The sequence below is a fragment of the Engraulis encrasicolus genome, chromosome 16 (assembly GCF_034702125.1).
Source record: "Engraulis encrasicolus isolate BLACKSEA-1 chromosome 16, IST_EnEncr_1.0, whole genome shotgun sequence".
Taxonomy (NCBI): Eukaryota; Metazoa; Chordata; class Actinopteri; order Clupeiformes; family Engraulidae; genus Engraulis; species Engraulis encrasicolus.
In genome coordinates, this window is record NC_085872.1 from 1,705,080 (window position 1) to 1,721,147 (window position 16,068).

At 40.7% G+C, this 16,068-nt stretch overlaps 1 protein-coding gene across 2 annotated transcripts in view; it reads right to left on the reverse strand.

Annotated features, from left to right (window-relative positions):
• Positions 1 to 7,603: 7,603 nt before the first annotated feature.
• lrba (LPS-responsive vesicle trafficking, beach and anchor containing) overlaps positions 7,604 to 16,068 on the reverse strand; it is a 211,804-nt gene continuing 203,339 nt past the window's right edge. For both annotated transcript variants that reach the window (XM_063218225.1, XM_063218224.1), the window contains exons 54-56: positions 15,681 to 15,877; positions 9,695 to 9,846; positions 7,604 to 8,738 (exon numbers count right to left, since the gene is read on the reverse strand). In XM_063218225.1, coding sequence (XP_063074295.1) covers positions 8,648 to 8,738; positions 9,695 to 9,846; positions 15,681 to 15,877 — 440 coding nt within the window. In that variant the 3' untranslated portion in view covers positions 7,604 to 8,647. The remainder of the gene's footprint in view (positions 8,739 to 9,694; positions 9,847 to 15,680; positions 15,878 to 16,068) is intronic.

Genomic DNA, 16,068 nt, shown 5'->3' on the forward strand with positions numbered 1-16,068 from the left:
TGGCAATATAGGTATTTGTTTGTATGTAATTCAGGTTACTAACTAGTTGTTTCATACATCATGTTTCCATCAGTCTCGGAAATAGTTTGTGGATGTGTTTCCAGATTCTTACAGAACATAAACAGAGAGAACATGCCTCCACCACAGCAGTGTCATATGGCTCTCCACCAAGGCAGCTCAGTTTTACCCTCTAGTGGTTTGCAGTTGTAAACACAATTAACATAGTACATAGTTCCCATCTCATCATAAAGCAATCCAGATAAGTCTAGAAAACGTAATAGTTCTAAAAAGATAAAGCAAAAATAAAGCAAGTTCCTGACCCACCTTGAAAATTTCACAAATATCCAATAAATTATTGTAATCCTACTGACAAACAACGTGTAGCCTACTTGTAAAAACATCACATAGGTGATTCTCTCTCTCTCTCTCTTCCTCTACCTTCACACAGCAAATCACACAGCTTTATTGTGAATTCTTTCTACATTTTGCAGTTAATGGTAATAGAAAATGTCTGCCTCAACCATTCTGGAATAGTATGAAGTTGGAAACGTCATAGGTGCTATAGTACAAAACTGTACTGAGCAGTGAGTCGGCAAACACTTTTTAAGCCGACACACAACTTTCACAAAAGTATGCTGGAAAAATAAGTGTGATGTCTCAATAAGCACTGTTTATTGACAGGAAGGGAAAACCATAATGATCACTGTGCATTTGCCGATGTAAGCAAGTTACTTGTAAGGACATTCCTCAGGCTAAACTCTATTGAGTGCCGCAATAGTAGTTACTGTAGACCTACTTAAACATAGTTTATGTTCGCCTACCATATTTAATTGAGCACAGTTTTGCTCTAATATTTGCTCTATATTGGATATACAATGCAAGCCTGTTTCATCTCATAGATTCCATCATCAATAGTAGGCCCTAGTCACTATGTTATTTTCCTTGCAGTGTGTTATATTGTGAATGTAGGCCTAATGCATCATCCTGATTTCATAACCCGCTACCCTTGACATGGCAGCACATGTTCCATGTTTGTTTCTCCATCAAAACACATGTCAAATCGAAGAATATACTGTAGAATGTGTTTAGTGCTCACTTTGCCAGTCACTCCTTGGCAGAGGTGTCAAAAGTAAAAGTAAAAGTACTTTTGTGGTGTTATTACAGCACTAGCACATGGCATTACATAGCTGTTACACCATTTACTCCATTGTAACTAATGAGATAGATAGACTATGTTGTTACTGACAAACACTGAAAACCTAACAAGGACCCACCACAAACTCGATCCAACCAGGGCAGAGTTAGCTGATCGTAAGACAAGTACATGCGTCTGCTGGTTACTCAGATAAGTTACTTGTGCTGGAAGGAAACTGTCTTTCTTTTTTAGATGCGTCCCACGCATCTCTATAACAGGCTTTGGTGTCCGTCCGTCCGTCCGTCCGTCCGTCCGTCCGTGATGGGTTTCTGAATTGTGATTCCCTCTTGTGATTCCCTCTTGTGTCCACAAGGTGGCAGTCGCTCAGTTTTGGCCTGGAGCTCATGCGTGCAAACCAACCGTGCTCTTTGCCAGTGAGAAAAACATGGCGGCACTCCCTGTTGATTTTCACATGAAAGTTTTGCTTAATTTAAAGTCCCTAAGCGACTATAAATGTTGTGGCTTCCATATATTGATGTAAAAGTGCCCCACGAAGTAATGAAGCACAACAAAGTTACTCCACATTACCATTTGACCACTCGTTTTTCAATGCTAACAGGGTAGCTAATGTAGCATTGTAAATGATCCAGGGAGAAAGGGGGAAATGTTGTGATTTCAGTCCGCCTGAGGCAACGATTTTCGTGGGGAAGATGACCTGCATCTCGGTGGCATTGAACCACGCCCCCACGCCTTATTTGGCTCGCTCAGCACGTGCGTCCTCAGTCCAATCGCAATGCTTTATTTTCCCCAGACGTTTAATCGCATTTAAGTGAAAGTGCCATGTATACACATCGCAAAATAACTCTTAATCCGATCTATTTAAATCGCATTTATTAAATCGGACTTAAAAACATCATGTACACGTAGCCAATGTCTCATTGATTAGTTTATGGAACTTACGGTTTGTCTGTTACGGTCCACGAAGACAATATCCACGTGAAAACGCAAACGCCTGCAAACCACTGTTTTGACAGAAATACAGTTCACCTGTCGCCTACTCTGTTTTCTTCCCAAAGCGGCATTTAAAAGTATTCCATGAAATCCAACATCAACGTCACTTCAAATAGGTGACAGCATCATGCTCACACATGAAATAACACTTCAGTGAGGGGGGGACATCACTGCTCTCATATTAAAGTGAAAAGAGAATTTCACATTTTAGTTTATTTAATGTAGGCCTATGCAAAATTGCAAATAGCCTATTCATTGAAATCTGTCCAGAAAGGGTTGTAATGTTTGCCTGTTTTTTATGTTTGTAATTAAAAAAAAAAAAAAAAAAAAAAAAAAGTGATTTAAAAAAAAAAAATAGCCTAACAAAAATAGAGATTTTATGTTAAAAAAAATGTGATATGGGATGGACCGATGGCCCCCCTAAGCTAAATTCGCCTTAGGTCCCCACATTGCTAAATGTAGTGTAAGGGATTATTTTGAAAAGACAGTAACATGTAATCAGCAATGCATTACAGTTTTTCAGTAAATTGCCCAACACTGTTGAAATCCTATGGTACTTTTTCAAATCCAGGCTTATACAGTACATGGTAGGCTTATTGATAAATTGCCTTGACAGGTTATGAGGAGGCCAAGGGGGCGTTTGGGCAAAAAAGGTTCAGAACGGGCATAGACGGACGCATCTGTTGTCCGCCTGTCGGACTTGTTTACTTTTACTTTTGACACCTCTGCTCCTTGGCTGCACTGCTGCTGCTGTGTGTGTGTGTGTGTGTGTGGGGGGGGGTACATGTCTATATCACTATGTTAGTGTTTTTGTTTGTTTTGTTAGTTTTGAAAACTGCACGAGTGTGTTGTGAGTGCATGTGTCAGAGGAAAAATGAAAATTATTTTATGAGTATTCGCTTTGTGCGTGCGTGAGAGATTATTGTCAACGTCTTATTTATACAGTATGTTTTAGCTTACACTGCACATTGGAGACTGGTCAAACGCAATTTCAAACTTCTGTGCTAACCCTGTTACATAGATTTTTAACAATTAAGTACACTTACTTGATTTGATTTGACTTGACAACCATGGGCCATTACAACCACTATTATCCTACACCACCCTCTGTTGGCAATAGAAGGAATTGGCCATTACCTTAATGTTTCAGAGGTATGCCCTGCTTCATTTCTATCCCCTACATAAGACATTATTACCAAGGATCTTACTGTGAGAATACCTAGAATACAAAAAAATCCTACATAAAATCCAAAGGTACTTACATAGTAGTCCCCTGTAGGCCTAGTATTCGCCTATACAGTCTGACCACAATAGCTGTTAACCCTCTGCTGAGTAAGACTTTAGTTTCTGTCCCTCTGCCTCCTCCCTCTCCCTTCTCTCTCCCACTAGCTTTCCCAAACCTAAAAGATTATTCCACAAATTTCATGTCAATGCCAGATGGTCATTTCTCATTTTGTCCCTCTGTGGCACGTTTGATGTTCGGAATCCCTGTCGCTTCATTTTGGTGGTATCCCGTTTGGGAGTCAGACAGTAAAAGGTTACAAGTATATTTCTAAATTGATCTGCAAACCGTGGGTGAGAACCATTATCCACAAAGGGAGAAAGCTAGGTGCAGTGGTGTACATTTCTAAGAGTGGCTGTCACTAAAATTACCCAGAGAAGACAGTGATGGTGGACAGTTCAGAAAGTAACACAGAACAACATCTTAACAACTGGAGGTGTTAATTACCTGAGGAAATGGAAGTGTTCATGACTCAACCATAATATAAGAGAGAGACTAGCCAAACATTGTATGTCAGAGTTCAAAGGTCAAAGCCACTTCTGACAAGGACAGCATCAAGGTGTGTCTCAATTTTGCACAAAAAAACAACAAAACATATTGACAATACATACACAGCTTCTGGGAAAATGCTCTGTGTACAGATGAAACAAAACATGAAAATTCTGGCGGAAACGCTGCATTTGATAAAATGAACATCATGTCCAAAGTGAAACATGGTATTGGAAGTTTCATGGTTTGGGGCTGTTTTGCTGCCTCAGGACATGGGCGACCGGCTATGATTGAAGTAAGCATGAATTCCGCTCTCTACGAAAAAATCCTGAAGGATAATGTCCAGTCATCCATTTGTAACCATTCATTTGTTTTCATGCATGGAAACCCTTCACTGTAACTGATATTTATACAATTATGCAAAGAAGAGTTGGCAAAAATTCCTCAACAGTGATGTGAAAAACTGTTTGCCAGTTCTTGTAAATACATGACTGAAGTTGCTGCAGGGAGTGGTACAAAAGGTTATTAGATTGAGGGGGCAATTACTTTTTCTCATGAGGTCATAAAGGTTCAGATAGATTTGTTCCCTTAATAATAAATTAAATAAGCAATTGATGTTTTTGTCTTGGGAGTTATCCTTCTCTACCATTTCAATGTCGTTGATCTGAAATGATTCAGTGTGACAAAGGTGCCATAAAAGCTAAGGAATAAGTAAGGGGGCAAATATGGTAACTACCTATTCACAGCTTTACAAACACTTTATAAATAATGAACTAATTATCAACAAAATGTTCACTTAATGTTTATAAATGGGAAAGAAATACTATGTCAACACAGCAGACACAGCGCAGTCGCATCGGTCCTGGAAGTTTCTCCTCCAAAGACCAGAAGGCATGACACCACATAAAACTCACACAGTAGAAGTTTATTCCCACTCCACTCTGCAGTCGTAGCTTGGTTATTAGTCATTTACAAACATTTGTAAATGCTTTGTTAAATGTCAATTATTATTCAATGTTAATAAAGTGTTTATAAAGCTGTGAATAGGTAGTTATTCTAAAGTGTTACCATACTTTTTTCACAGCACTGCACCTCCTTTTATGGTCACTACATAGCAATGTCATTGGTGGGTAAGTGGGTGATTTGTTTTGACCTACCTTAGCTGAACTATGTAAACTACAACTAGGCAGCATGCTTCTTCAGCAGTGATTTGAAATATGGTGGGGAAGTCACATACCAGTAAATCCTAAAATAAAAAGCAAGCATGTTTTTGTAGTTTGATAATAACCATAACCATAACTGAACTGACTGTCATTTCTAATGTATCATCTATTGTGTTCTGTAGAACACTAAGAAAACATCCAGATTCGACTGTCTCCATAGTAGCAACATAGGCCCTACCTTACCCTTTCCATGTATTATTTCTCTGACCCTTTCTCTCTTCTATTGTTTGTACCCAGTCCACAAAAACATCCCACTCTGTTCACTAGGATAATGTGCCAACTAAAGCTGGGCTTGAAAAACCCTTCACCTTGCCACCTGAGAAACCTATTCTAATGACCAGTGAAGCCACTGTACTTCCAGTTTCTTTGCAAGAGGAGACTATGACCTGTGCCTTCCAGGAGAGCTCAACAGTTTCTGATACTAACCCCAACTCCGATGAAGTTGGGACGTTTGGTAAACAGTGAATAAAATCAAAATGCTATCATTTTCAAAACATTCAATCTATTCATTAGATGGAGAATAGTGAAAAGACAACATATTTAGTGTTAAAACCGAGAAAAAATATTGTTTTGGGGGACATATGTACTCATTTCTAATTTGATAAATCCAACACGTCTCAAAAGAGTTGGGACGGGGATCAGTGAAATTTAGTAAACATCCAAATAAGATAAAACAACAAAGAAGAACATTTCAAAATGAATTGTACTGACGGACAATATACGTGTCCAGGTATAAGATCATCACAGAGAGGCTGAGTCACTCAGAATTAAAGATGCAAAGGGAATAATTACCATAGTTATTACATACATTTTTGAATTCCCTTTGATTTACCACGATTGAGTGTATATAAGACATATTTTTGTTAATAAAATCATTGTATAGGTTCATGACATCATGAAATATATATTGGCTGTAGTCTCACTCTAATTCCTGGAGTGCTAGAGCTATTGAAAATTGACCATATTAAGAATGCTTAATGCATGCAAATGATACAGGGGTGTAACATTCTCCTAAGCACCTGAGCTCACTTGAAATAGACCCAGAAGACATGGGAAACAGTCATTTGCTTACAGAAGTCAGCAGAAGTTGTAGAAGTTCTTTCTTTTTGACAATAATAGAGCATGGCACATCCTGTGCTACAGTGAAAATGGACCATCCAACTTGTGTTAGTGCTAGCTTCAAAAGGCAGCCTCCATGATGGCATGCGGGTGCAGTAGTGCATTGGTTAAGATGTTCTCACTCATCTGTAGAGTTAAATACAGTGCTGAATGGTATAAATGGGTTTTAAACAGCATGAAAAGCCACTCATGCATTATATTTTGAAGGGAGATCTTCGATTACTGCCACATAGTAAGGTCAAATTGCATTCTCTACTATGTTTTAACAGTTTGGCTCCATCATAAGGACCAGCAGGTGATAAAATGGTGGGTTTTTGGTCAAGACCTGTCACACTGTAAGCACTACAGAAAGGAAAACATTGCAAAACATGACAAGGAATACACCCACCATTTAAGCTGGTGAAATCATGTCCAAGATAGGAATTAACACTGTTTTTTATATAAAATCATCTCATCGGTTAATGTATTTAACTGTTAAATGTTGTCTTTTGTTTTGTTTTTAGTCTTCCTCGACATTTGCTGCCATTTATTGTCCCCGTCCCAACTCTTTTGAGACGTGTTGGATTTATCAAATTAGAAATGAGTACATATGTCCCCCAAAACAATATTTTTTCTCGGTTTTAACACTTAATATGTTGTCTTTTCACTATTCTCCATCTAATGAATAGATTGAATGTTTTGAAAATGATAGCATTTTGATTTTATTCACTGTTTACCAAACGTCCCAACTTCATCGGAGTTGGGGTTTGTAGTTATGTGGCTCCTGTCTCATCTCTGTGTAAAATTGAAAGAAAAATGTCTGCACACTTAAATCCCCTTTGTGTTCTTTTTAATAAGAGGCCAAGCTTTTGGTCTACTGACCTACTGACCCCCCCCCCACCTCTGTACCAGAGCCATAGTGGTACTGTAGTAGAAACATGTAGCATGCTGTAATGTGCAGTTGTTTTTTCTTGAACTTTCTTGAACTACTTGGGCTTAAGTATATTGTAAATATCGGTTTTGTTGATATTCTGCTATATTCTTGAGGAATTAGTTAAATGCATGCAATTTTTTTGGCTTTAGAACTGAACTGCTGAAGAACTGCTAAAAGTCACAGTAGTAGACTTGTGTTACTAAAAAATGTTTTTGCACAGTTTAGCAATTTAGATTTCTACCCATATTATATCGTGTACTGGCAGTAATGACTTGCATACAGATATATAAACGATAGAGGTGTAAAGTGAGTACAGGCATTTCACAACTTTGAAACATCAAAAGCTTCAGAAGCTTGTCACTGTCTTTTATAAATAGTTGTTAGTACTCGAAACAAACATGCACAGGCACAGACACAGACACAACACTAACTAACTTCTGAAAGGAAATTAAATTTTATTGTTTTGACTCATCACACAAATCAAGAAGACACCCAGTAGAAACTGTCATGGTGCTGGGAGACAATAAAAACAGTGATTTCCATCAGTCATCAGCACTTACCAATATTATAATCAAAAACAAAATGAATGAGGAATGTCTGGATAACAAACGTGCAAGATACTCTGAGATAGACCATTCCTCTACCATCTCCATACCACCAGAGAAATTTGCACACGTCTACTGGAAAAATTGGTTACATGAGAAGCTGTGCACGCTATGACATCGAGTTACAGATACAGTGATTAAGAGTGCGACTTTAGCTGCTGGAGCAATCAGGGTCCACTCACTGACAGTCCACCAATTTCAAACATGACTACACAATCTCCACTTGCCCTTGTGGATCCTTCACATGCCACCTCCCTCTTCCATGAAACATTTTTTTGATGTGCTGCAAAATACAGTGCAGAAATGTATGCCAGGATTTAGCTTTAGTATAGAATATGCAATAAAAAGACATGTGTATGCAGCTCAAGTACAGTAAGACCTGCATCTGAGTCACTTCAGTCACCATAAAACTGCACCCCTACAGCAGCAGCAAAAAGCTATTAAGAAAAAAAATCCCCCAAAAGACAACAAGAAAAAAAAAGATCACCCCAAAAAGTACACAAATATATGGAATCTATATATGGACATCAGATGTAAATATAGTCATATAGCCATTGTCCACTATAGCCTGGTGGGCAAAGGTGAAAATATACTTAAACCGCTAAAATATATTTATATCAATGATATGTATGCAACCCTGACACCTTAAGATTTAATATATGAAACGTCACAAGATCTACAAAATATAGCAATTGCCATTTCAAAAATAGTTTACTTTTAAAATTTATTTTGTGTGATACATTCAGAATTTTATTATGTATTCAGGATAGTGCCTCTGAGACCCATGGCAGGATTGCGTTTTCAGTGGCCAATGCTGTTGCCATGGTGACACTGGCCAAGCAAATGTCAGTACTGTGGAGTGCTGGTCCCTCAGTAACGAGTTTGGTACTCATGGTGCCATCTGTTGAAGTCATTATAGAACAGTACAATGCTGCCGGATGCCATTCCCGTTATAATGCACCTGTAGAAATGGAGATGAAAAGGAGAAAGAAGAGCTCTTACATAAGCACGAGTGCAAACCTAGCTAGCTAATAGGACAACTCCATAAAACACATAATATACTCAATTTCCCATAATTCCCGGCTGCACCCTCATTGCTATGCCGCACCCATTCCACTATGGGTTGCGCAACTTTCCAAATGATCTCATCTTGAATAGTTGATTGCCAAGGATTGTACGCAAAGCGAGACCGCTCTGCCTGAAGACGTCGAAACAAGAAATTAATGCACTGTTACCAATGGCCAGGTTAAAACGGCACAATTGCATACAGCTGGTTTTTGCTTCATTTTATCTATTAAAGTAACGTTACCACTGCAACAAAACAGTGTTCCTGAAATTGCTTGTCAACAAGGATCACAGCGCATCTGCTGTCAACACCAGCAGAACAAAAAGAAAAGGATCGATAATACTTTAGAATAAGATTACTGGTGATTTGCCAGAGGGAGCATCTAAAAAAACACACTGCATTTTGAAATGACCACTGGAGCTCAGCCTTTTACACTAGAGGGATGGATTTTGTCTCTTTTTGAAGCTAACTTTCTAAAGCATCATTTAGTTTTATCAGAATAACTATCATTTTTTGTAAAAGTCAACATGAATACCAATAAAATATAATGATTAAACTTCCAGTAAAAGCAACAACAGAACTCTTGAATTCTTGCCAAAGGTAAAGGTTTACAAACACTTCCTAAATAATTAACTAATTATAAACAAAATACTTACGTATGTTTGTAAATGAGTACGAAATATTATGTTAACACCGCAGACACAGCATTCTACATGCATACATATTGTAGCGCCGAGGCCCCCTGGAGTGGACTGTGTGTTTCCCCATATGATTCCCTCTCTGTCTGTATGTATGTGTGTGAATGGTGAATGTGTGTGAGTATGTGTGTGTGCATCAGTGCCATGGGTTACCTCTGGTCATGGGACATGGCCATGGATCGGATGCCTGCATCACAGCCTGGGTAGGTGAAGAGCTGCTTCAGGTCATGAACTTGCCAAACAGTCAGAACACCTCCATCCCCTCCACTAAGCAGGTACTGCCCATCCCTGCTCAGCAGCATAGCCTGAAAAATGCACATAACATTGAAATGACAATAACCACCATCATCATTATCGCACGCACGCACGCACGCACGCACGCACGCACGCACGCACGCACGCACGAACACACACACACACACACAGGTGAAATCATTGAGGGGCCAATCAACTGGGTCACTTATCACAATCAACTACTAGCCCCCCACATGGCCCAATCCATTCCTGTCATCTGTCTGCTTCAGATTTTGTCTTCGCAAAGGTGAAAAAACAAGGTCCCCATCAAACCTCAGGTGGTGCTAGAGGTGTCGAGGTGCCATACAGTAGTAGACACACGTTTTACTGTCTCACTGATATCTGAAGTGTTTAGCAGGGGTCCTTCAAATTCTATTCTCCTTAAGTACCATAGCAGAGCTCGGATTGGATGGCGACCATTTGAGGGTGAGGTTTTGCGAACGGTCAATTAAGGGAGGCATGGGATTCTCAGACCAACTGCCAGTAGGCCTACTTTGAACTTGAACTCTCCTGTCGGACACTCCTGGGAAATCACTGTGTATTGTCTTGCTGTGGAACTAATTACAGGCAGTTGGCTTGGCGTTCCCCGTCAATGGATAGTGTAACTAAGTAATCATATCTCGTTAAGTGGTGTCCAATCATGTTTTAATCTTCTATTTTCTATTTAACCTTCTATACTGTGGTAATTGTTACTGTGGCCATGTATTAACTTTTTACCCCCACAACTACATTAATGTATGTATGCAAAGCTGTGCAATAGGTTTGATATACTGTATGTGTATATATATTATATAGGTGTACAATATTATTGTGTGCATTATGTGCATTATGAATATGAAGCTCAAGCTAGACACCTGAATTTACTTCGGGATCAATAGAAAAGCTATGATTACAGGTTTTTTTTAGTAGATGGCTAAAAAAAACCCTGACCTGAATCAGATGAATCATTCACGGATACAGATGATGACTTAAAAAACTAAAAAGTTCTGCATAGCCTGTCAGATGCAAAAGCTGATGTAAAACAAAGTTGGGGGCCAGGCCCTGGCACAAAGGCAGAAGCAGGTGTTCAGCAGTGTGGAAGTTTTTTTTTTTTTTTAAACAACAGTGGATCGCCACATGCATGTCTTTCTTAGTTGCACTCACTTACAACAGACACCATCGCATTACACACATATAGATATAAGCCAGCAGGGTAATGTTACACCGATTGTTTTGGGGGGGGGGGGTTGGGTTGTCCAGCCGAGAATCAGGCTGATAGTAGTATAGTTTGAGCCTGGCTATAGACATACAGTCTGTAAAGAGGCTGTAAGCTGTATTCGTAAAATCATATGTATGACAGTCTCATGCTGTGTGGGGGCGCCAGTGGAAGTTAGATTGATACTGGTGTCTACAGCCTGTGGCCTGGGAACGGGACACAAGAGAACAGAGGCTCGAGATTTGTAGCTTGTGCCTGACGTAACAGCGTTTCACAGGAAGAAGGGAGCAATATGAGGGAGCAGAAATAAAGAAAAATGGCACAGCAGAGGAAAGGTTAGCAGAGGAGTGAAATAACATAAGTTAAAGCTCAGAACGTATGGCTCACAGGACAGCCTCAAGCCATAACTCTGTGAGATTGACAGGCACCATCACACAGTATTTACAGTTTCAACATGCAAATAGATAGCAGTGTGGGTCAAAACGGGCTAAAAAACAAACTGACTTTACTAACAAGAGAGAGCACTTTTACAGCTACGTTTTAAACATTGCTACCCACTGATACTAGAGTCAGCTTCAGATGTCGTTCCTAACGGATATAATCAGCACAAACTCTGAAACTGCCGCCAATCACCCTCGGTTGTGGCGAATTAAAGATGACCGGATGGCATGAGGCCAGATTGAGGCCTGACGCACGGGCCTGTGTGCAGCGCAGCAGAAGGGGGAGCTAAGTGGAAACAAATGGACAGACAGATAAGGGATGCTAATCAAGGTGCCTGTGGGGTGCGGGGCACGTGGAGGAGCTGCAGAGGGCCCTGTGACAGCAAATGGGAAGCAGGTGTGGAAGGGCCTCATGGCCCAGCCAGACCCAGGCAAACAGGCCTCCAGGCTTTCCCAGGACTCAACAGCAAAGGTGTGTGTGCATGTGTGCGCGTGCGTGTGTGTGTGTGTGTGTGTGTGTGTGTGTGTGTTTGTGGGAATGTGATTAAGGGGGGATTGTGGGACAGCTGCCCACTGGTGACAAATGTGTCTTCTTATGCAAAAGAACAGGGGAGCCCTCCTTAGCTCATACTTTGGAAGGAGGAGGTGAGAGAGAGAGAGGAAGAAAAACCCTGGGAGAAGTAGGGTGAGAAGGGACTGAGGAGCTGCGCAGCATGCCTTGGGGCAGCCAGAGCTTAAAAACATACCAGCCTTTAATCATGACCCAGACAAGCTCTCATTCACTTGTATACTTTCTTTCTTACACACACACACACACACACACACACACACACACACACACACACACACACACACACACACACACACACACACACACACACACACACACACACACACACACACACACACACACACACACGCACCCAAGCACATACACACGCACACACTCACACACGCGCACACACTCACACACTCACACACACGCAAACTCTAACACGCACGCAAACTCGCACGCACGCAGAGAGAGTGATGAAACACAGACACTCTGAGAGGGAAACAAAGCTGAGCAGAGGAAAAGAGAAAGTTGCAGTCTATGTCTGGGGGCAATGAGCCAAAAGCAGCTGTCTGAGACCACCATTCAGTGTGTGCATGAATGTGTATATAGGTCCGCTCATATATGCTGTGTGTGTGTGTGTGTGTGTGTGTGTGTGTGTGTGTGTGTGTGTGTGTGTGTGTGTGTGTGTGTGTGTGTGTGTGTGTGTGTGTGTGTGTGTGTGTGTGTGTGTGCGAGCGAGTGTGAGAAAGAGCTTTAAAGCTTAAGAAAGCTAAAAATGTATGTGTGTTAGGTGATATTAACCTCCTCGTGAATTGGACAGGCATATGCTTTACTATACCTTTAGCTAATTACTGTAAAGTTTCTTTTTCAGTTTAATTACAACAGGTAATGTCTAAAAGATGTCCCTCGCAACGACTGATTAAGCAATTAATCATGAATGTTTACTCCCATTTTGGACTGTAGGTATGTTCAAACCAGTGAGAGTAAATAGAATTCTATTTACGCTCACAGGTTCAAACTAATCTTATGTTTTCCCATAATCCATTTCCACCAAAGCACAACAGAAACATTAGGTGTGATGTATTGTTCAGTAGACCAAACTAGTCTGGCTATCATGACAACAAAGCTCAGAGCTTAGTCCAACCGCATATTTAATGATTTCTCAGAGGCAATCTTACGCTGTGTCTATGAAACATCTCTGGACCAAGCCACAGCTTTGCATTTCATAACTAAGCGATGCCATGGTGTAAATAATTTTACCAGTATGTAGTAAAGTGACGAAAGAGAGCCCTAAATCAAATTAAAGTTTATCCGTTCATCTGGAAATAGCACAAATTGACCTTTGGGCTAAGCACTGCATCCAAATAGCAAATAAAAAAAGTCATATTTTAGGTATTTGGCAGTCTTTGTGGGGAGCAGTGGGTGGGGATGGATGGTGGTGGTGGCCCAGGTGGAAGAGGAGCCTATTCTGCAACCAGAAGATTGCAGGTTCAAACCCCGATCTGCCTGACTCCATTGTCCTTGAGCAAGATACTTATCCCCAAATTGCTCCTGGTGCCAGGATCGTACTCTGCATTGCAGCCACTGCAACCGATGTGTTAATCACTGAAAGTGAGTCATATGATGTAAAACGCTTTGAGTGCTTGGAGGAGTGTAAATGCGCTATATAAATGCAGTCCATTAGAAATTATATTTCTTTGATCAGTGGCTTTATATTACAGGGTAGTGGGCAGAAAGGTCTGTTGTATGCATTTGAAAGCCACATACACAGCATAAATTGTAGTGTCAGAAATTGGGAAGGGAAGGCATCTCAATGAAACAGACGATTTCACACGCACACATTCATAAACGATATTGGAACTTTTATGGACATGATATGATTACAAACTGCTTGTGTACTTTGGGAACATGGACACATGCAACAGTTTTAGGTGGAAATATTTGTAATCAACCTGAGCTTGTAGCTATTGTTTGATTTTGGCTTGGCATCTTCATGACAGGGTAAGCTGGGTAGCAGGGTAAGCTGCTTTTTATGACACAAATTATTAAAACTCGTGCATGATAACACACTGTGTGCAGGCTATCTTTAACATTCCTTTAAATTCGAGTGACAGTTAGTAGAACAATGGATTGTGGAAAGCTGACTGTTATTGTCGCTAGCGGTCATGGCTAGCTCAGAAAAGACAAATGCCGTTTTACTTCCTGACATTTACCTGCCAGCGAGGTCATTCACATTGTTTGAATCCATAACCCACACTTTTCATTGTGGGCTTCGGAAATGGAGAGAATCTCACTCCCACGCCTCCAATTTTATAATCTGCTATCAGATTTCATCAGACCTCTTTGTGTGTGTGTGTGTGTGTGTGTGTGTGTGTGTGTGTGTGTGTGTGTGTGTGTGTGTGTGTGTGTGTGTGTGTGTGTGTGTGTGTGTGTGTGTGTGTGTCTAGCTCCGGAGCCGCCTGGTGGAGCTACCCACAAACACACACGGAGGTCTGGAACACTACAGGAATGCTACATGTCTCGAGCCAGAAAATAGACGGAGCATTTATTGCTTCGTTATCAATGGCAGCTCACATTAAGGAGTCACAGGACAAATTATAGACTACATTGACTCTTTAAAGATGAACAGAAAACATTTTTGAAGGAATCTGTTGGTGGCTAGGATGGGCAGAATGATAGATAAAGCCATGCTTTCTGAAGGCGGAGCCAACGCGTGGTCTCCCAGACCTACGTAGCAGTGGAGCTCACAAAGTTGCGAGGAAATACACAGGTTGGGCGAGAGCCAGGCAATTTTGTTGACTGGTCAGTTGAAGATTTTTTAAAGGAATTTGACTGGTAGGATGTTCCAAACATCTTGGAGAACTAACCCCAGATGTTCTGGGGAGTAGGCCTCCTCACATCCTTCTATTCTGTCTCTTCTTCGCTTAATCCCAGACAGGGCTCTGTGGAGGCCATACCATTACTTCCAGAACTTCTTGATCTTCTTTCCATTGAAGACAATTTTTAATAGCGGGGTGCTTTGACACACTGCACTAATACGCCATACAACAATATGGGCAACATTGTCCAGAGGATATTTCGTCATTGCTAAACTGTCCTGTCAAAGTATTTCAAGTCAGATTCACCAGAGTCTTGTCAGCTTTTGTGCTACCTTGATTTCACATCAGAGACATAGCTTTTTGGCTGCAACTTCCATGAATTGATGGAAGTTAATTTATTCCGTCATTTATTGGAATACATAATGAGTATCATCTCGCGGCTCCCCAGGGGTCTCCAGCCCCCACTTACTGCTCTAGGCTATAATCCTATCGACCCTGACTGTGTATTTGTGTGTAACAATTGATGTCCATTTGAAGGCAAAACGTAGTTAATTCAAATATTGATTTAGTTCAGATTTTTCTTTTGATAACTCAATTTGCTGTACAGCAGTTTCTTCATACCTGCCTAAAACTTTTGCACAGTACAGAATGCCAGTGCAAAGACTTGGTCACAAAATGTTGTGAAGCATTACAGGAAATATGGACAGGTGCAGGCTAACCCCAGAGTACAGTAACAGGTGAAATTGAGTAAAACATCCGCAATAATTTTGTGGAAATGTCCTTGAGCAAAGCCCTGTGCACGACCCAAATGAGTGGTTGCAAGCCTGTACTGTACCTTCACATTCTCCTCCATGTTCTTGTGGGAAAGCAGTTTTCCGTTGACACTGAACAGGCAGAGGTGTCCCTTTTCGTAGTACACCACGCAGTGTCCCTCAGTGGAGGCCTGCACGAGACGAGGCCGCACACACCCCTCTGGGGCACCCAACGTTCGCAGCAAGTCTCCATTCATTGAGTGGATCAAGCATGGTCCCTCTAAAATGAGCATATAATACAATTAAGGCATGCAAGCTACTTCGAGCTATGCTGTATTTACATTGCTAATCGATCGAATCTAAATTTACAGCTTCAACTAGATAAAAATTGTTTTGGCTATGAATTATTATAATGTATGTATGTATGTATTAATCATTACTGTTATTCTGTTACTCTCCAGGCTAGTCAGA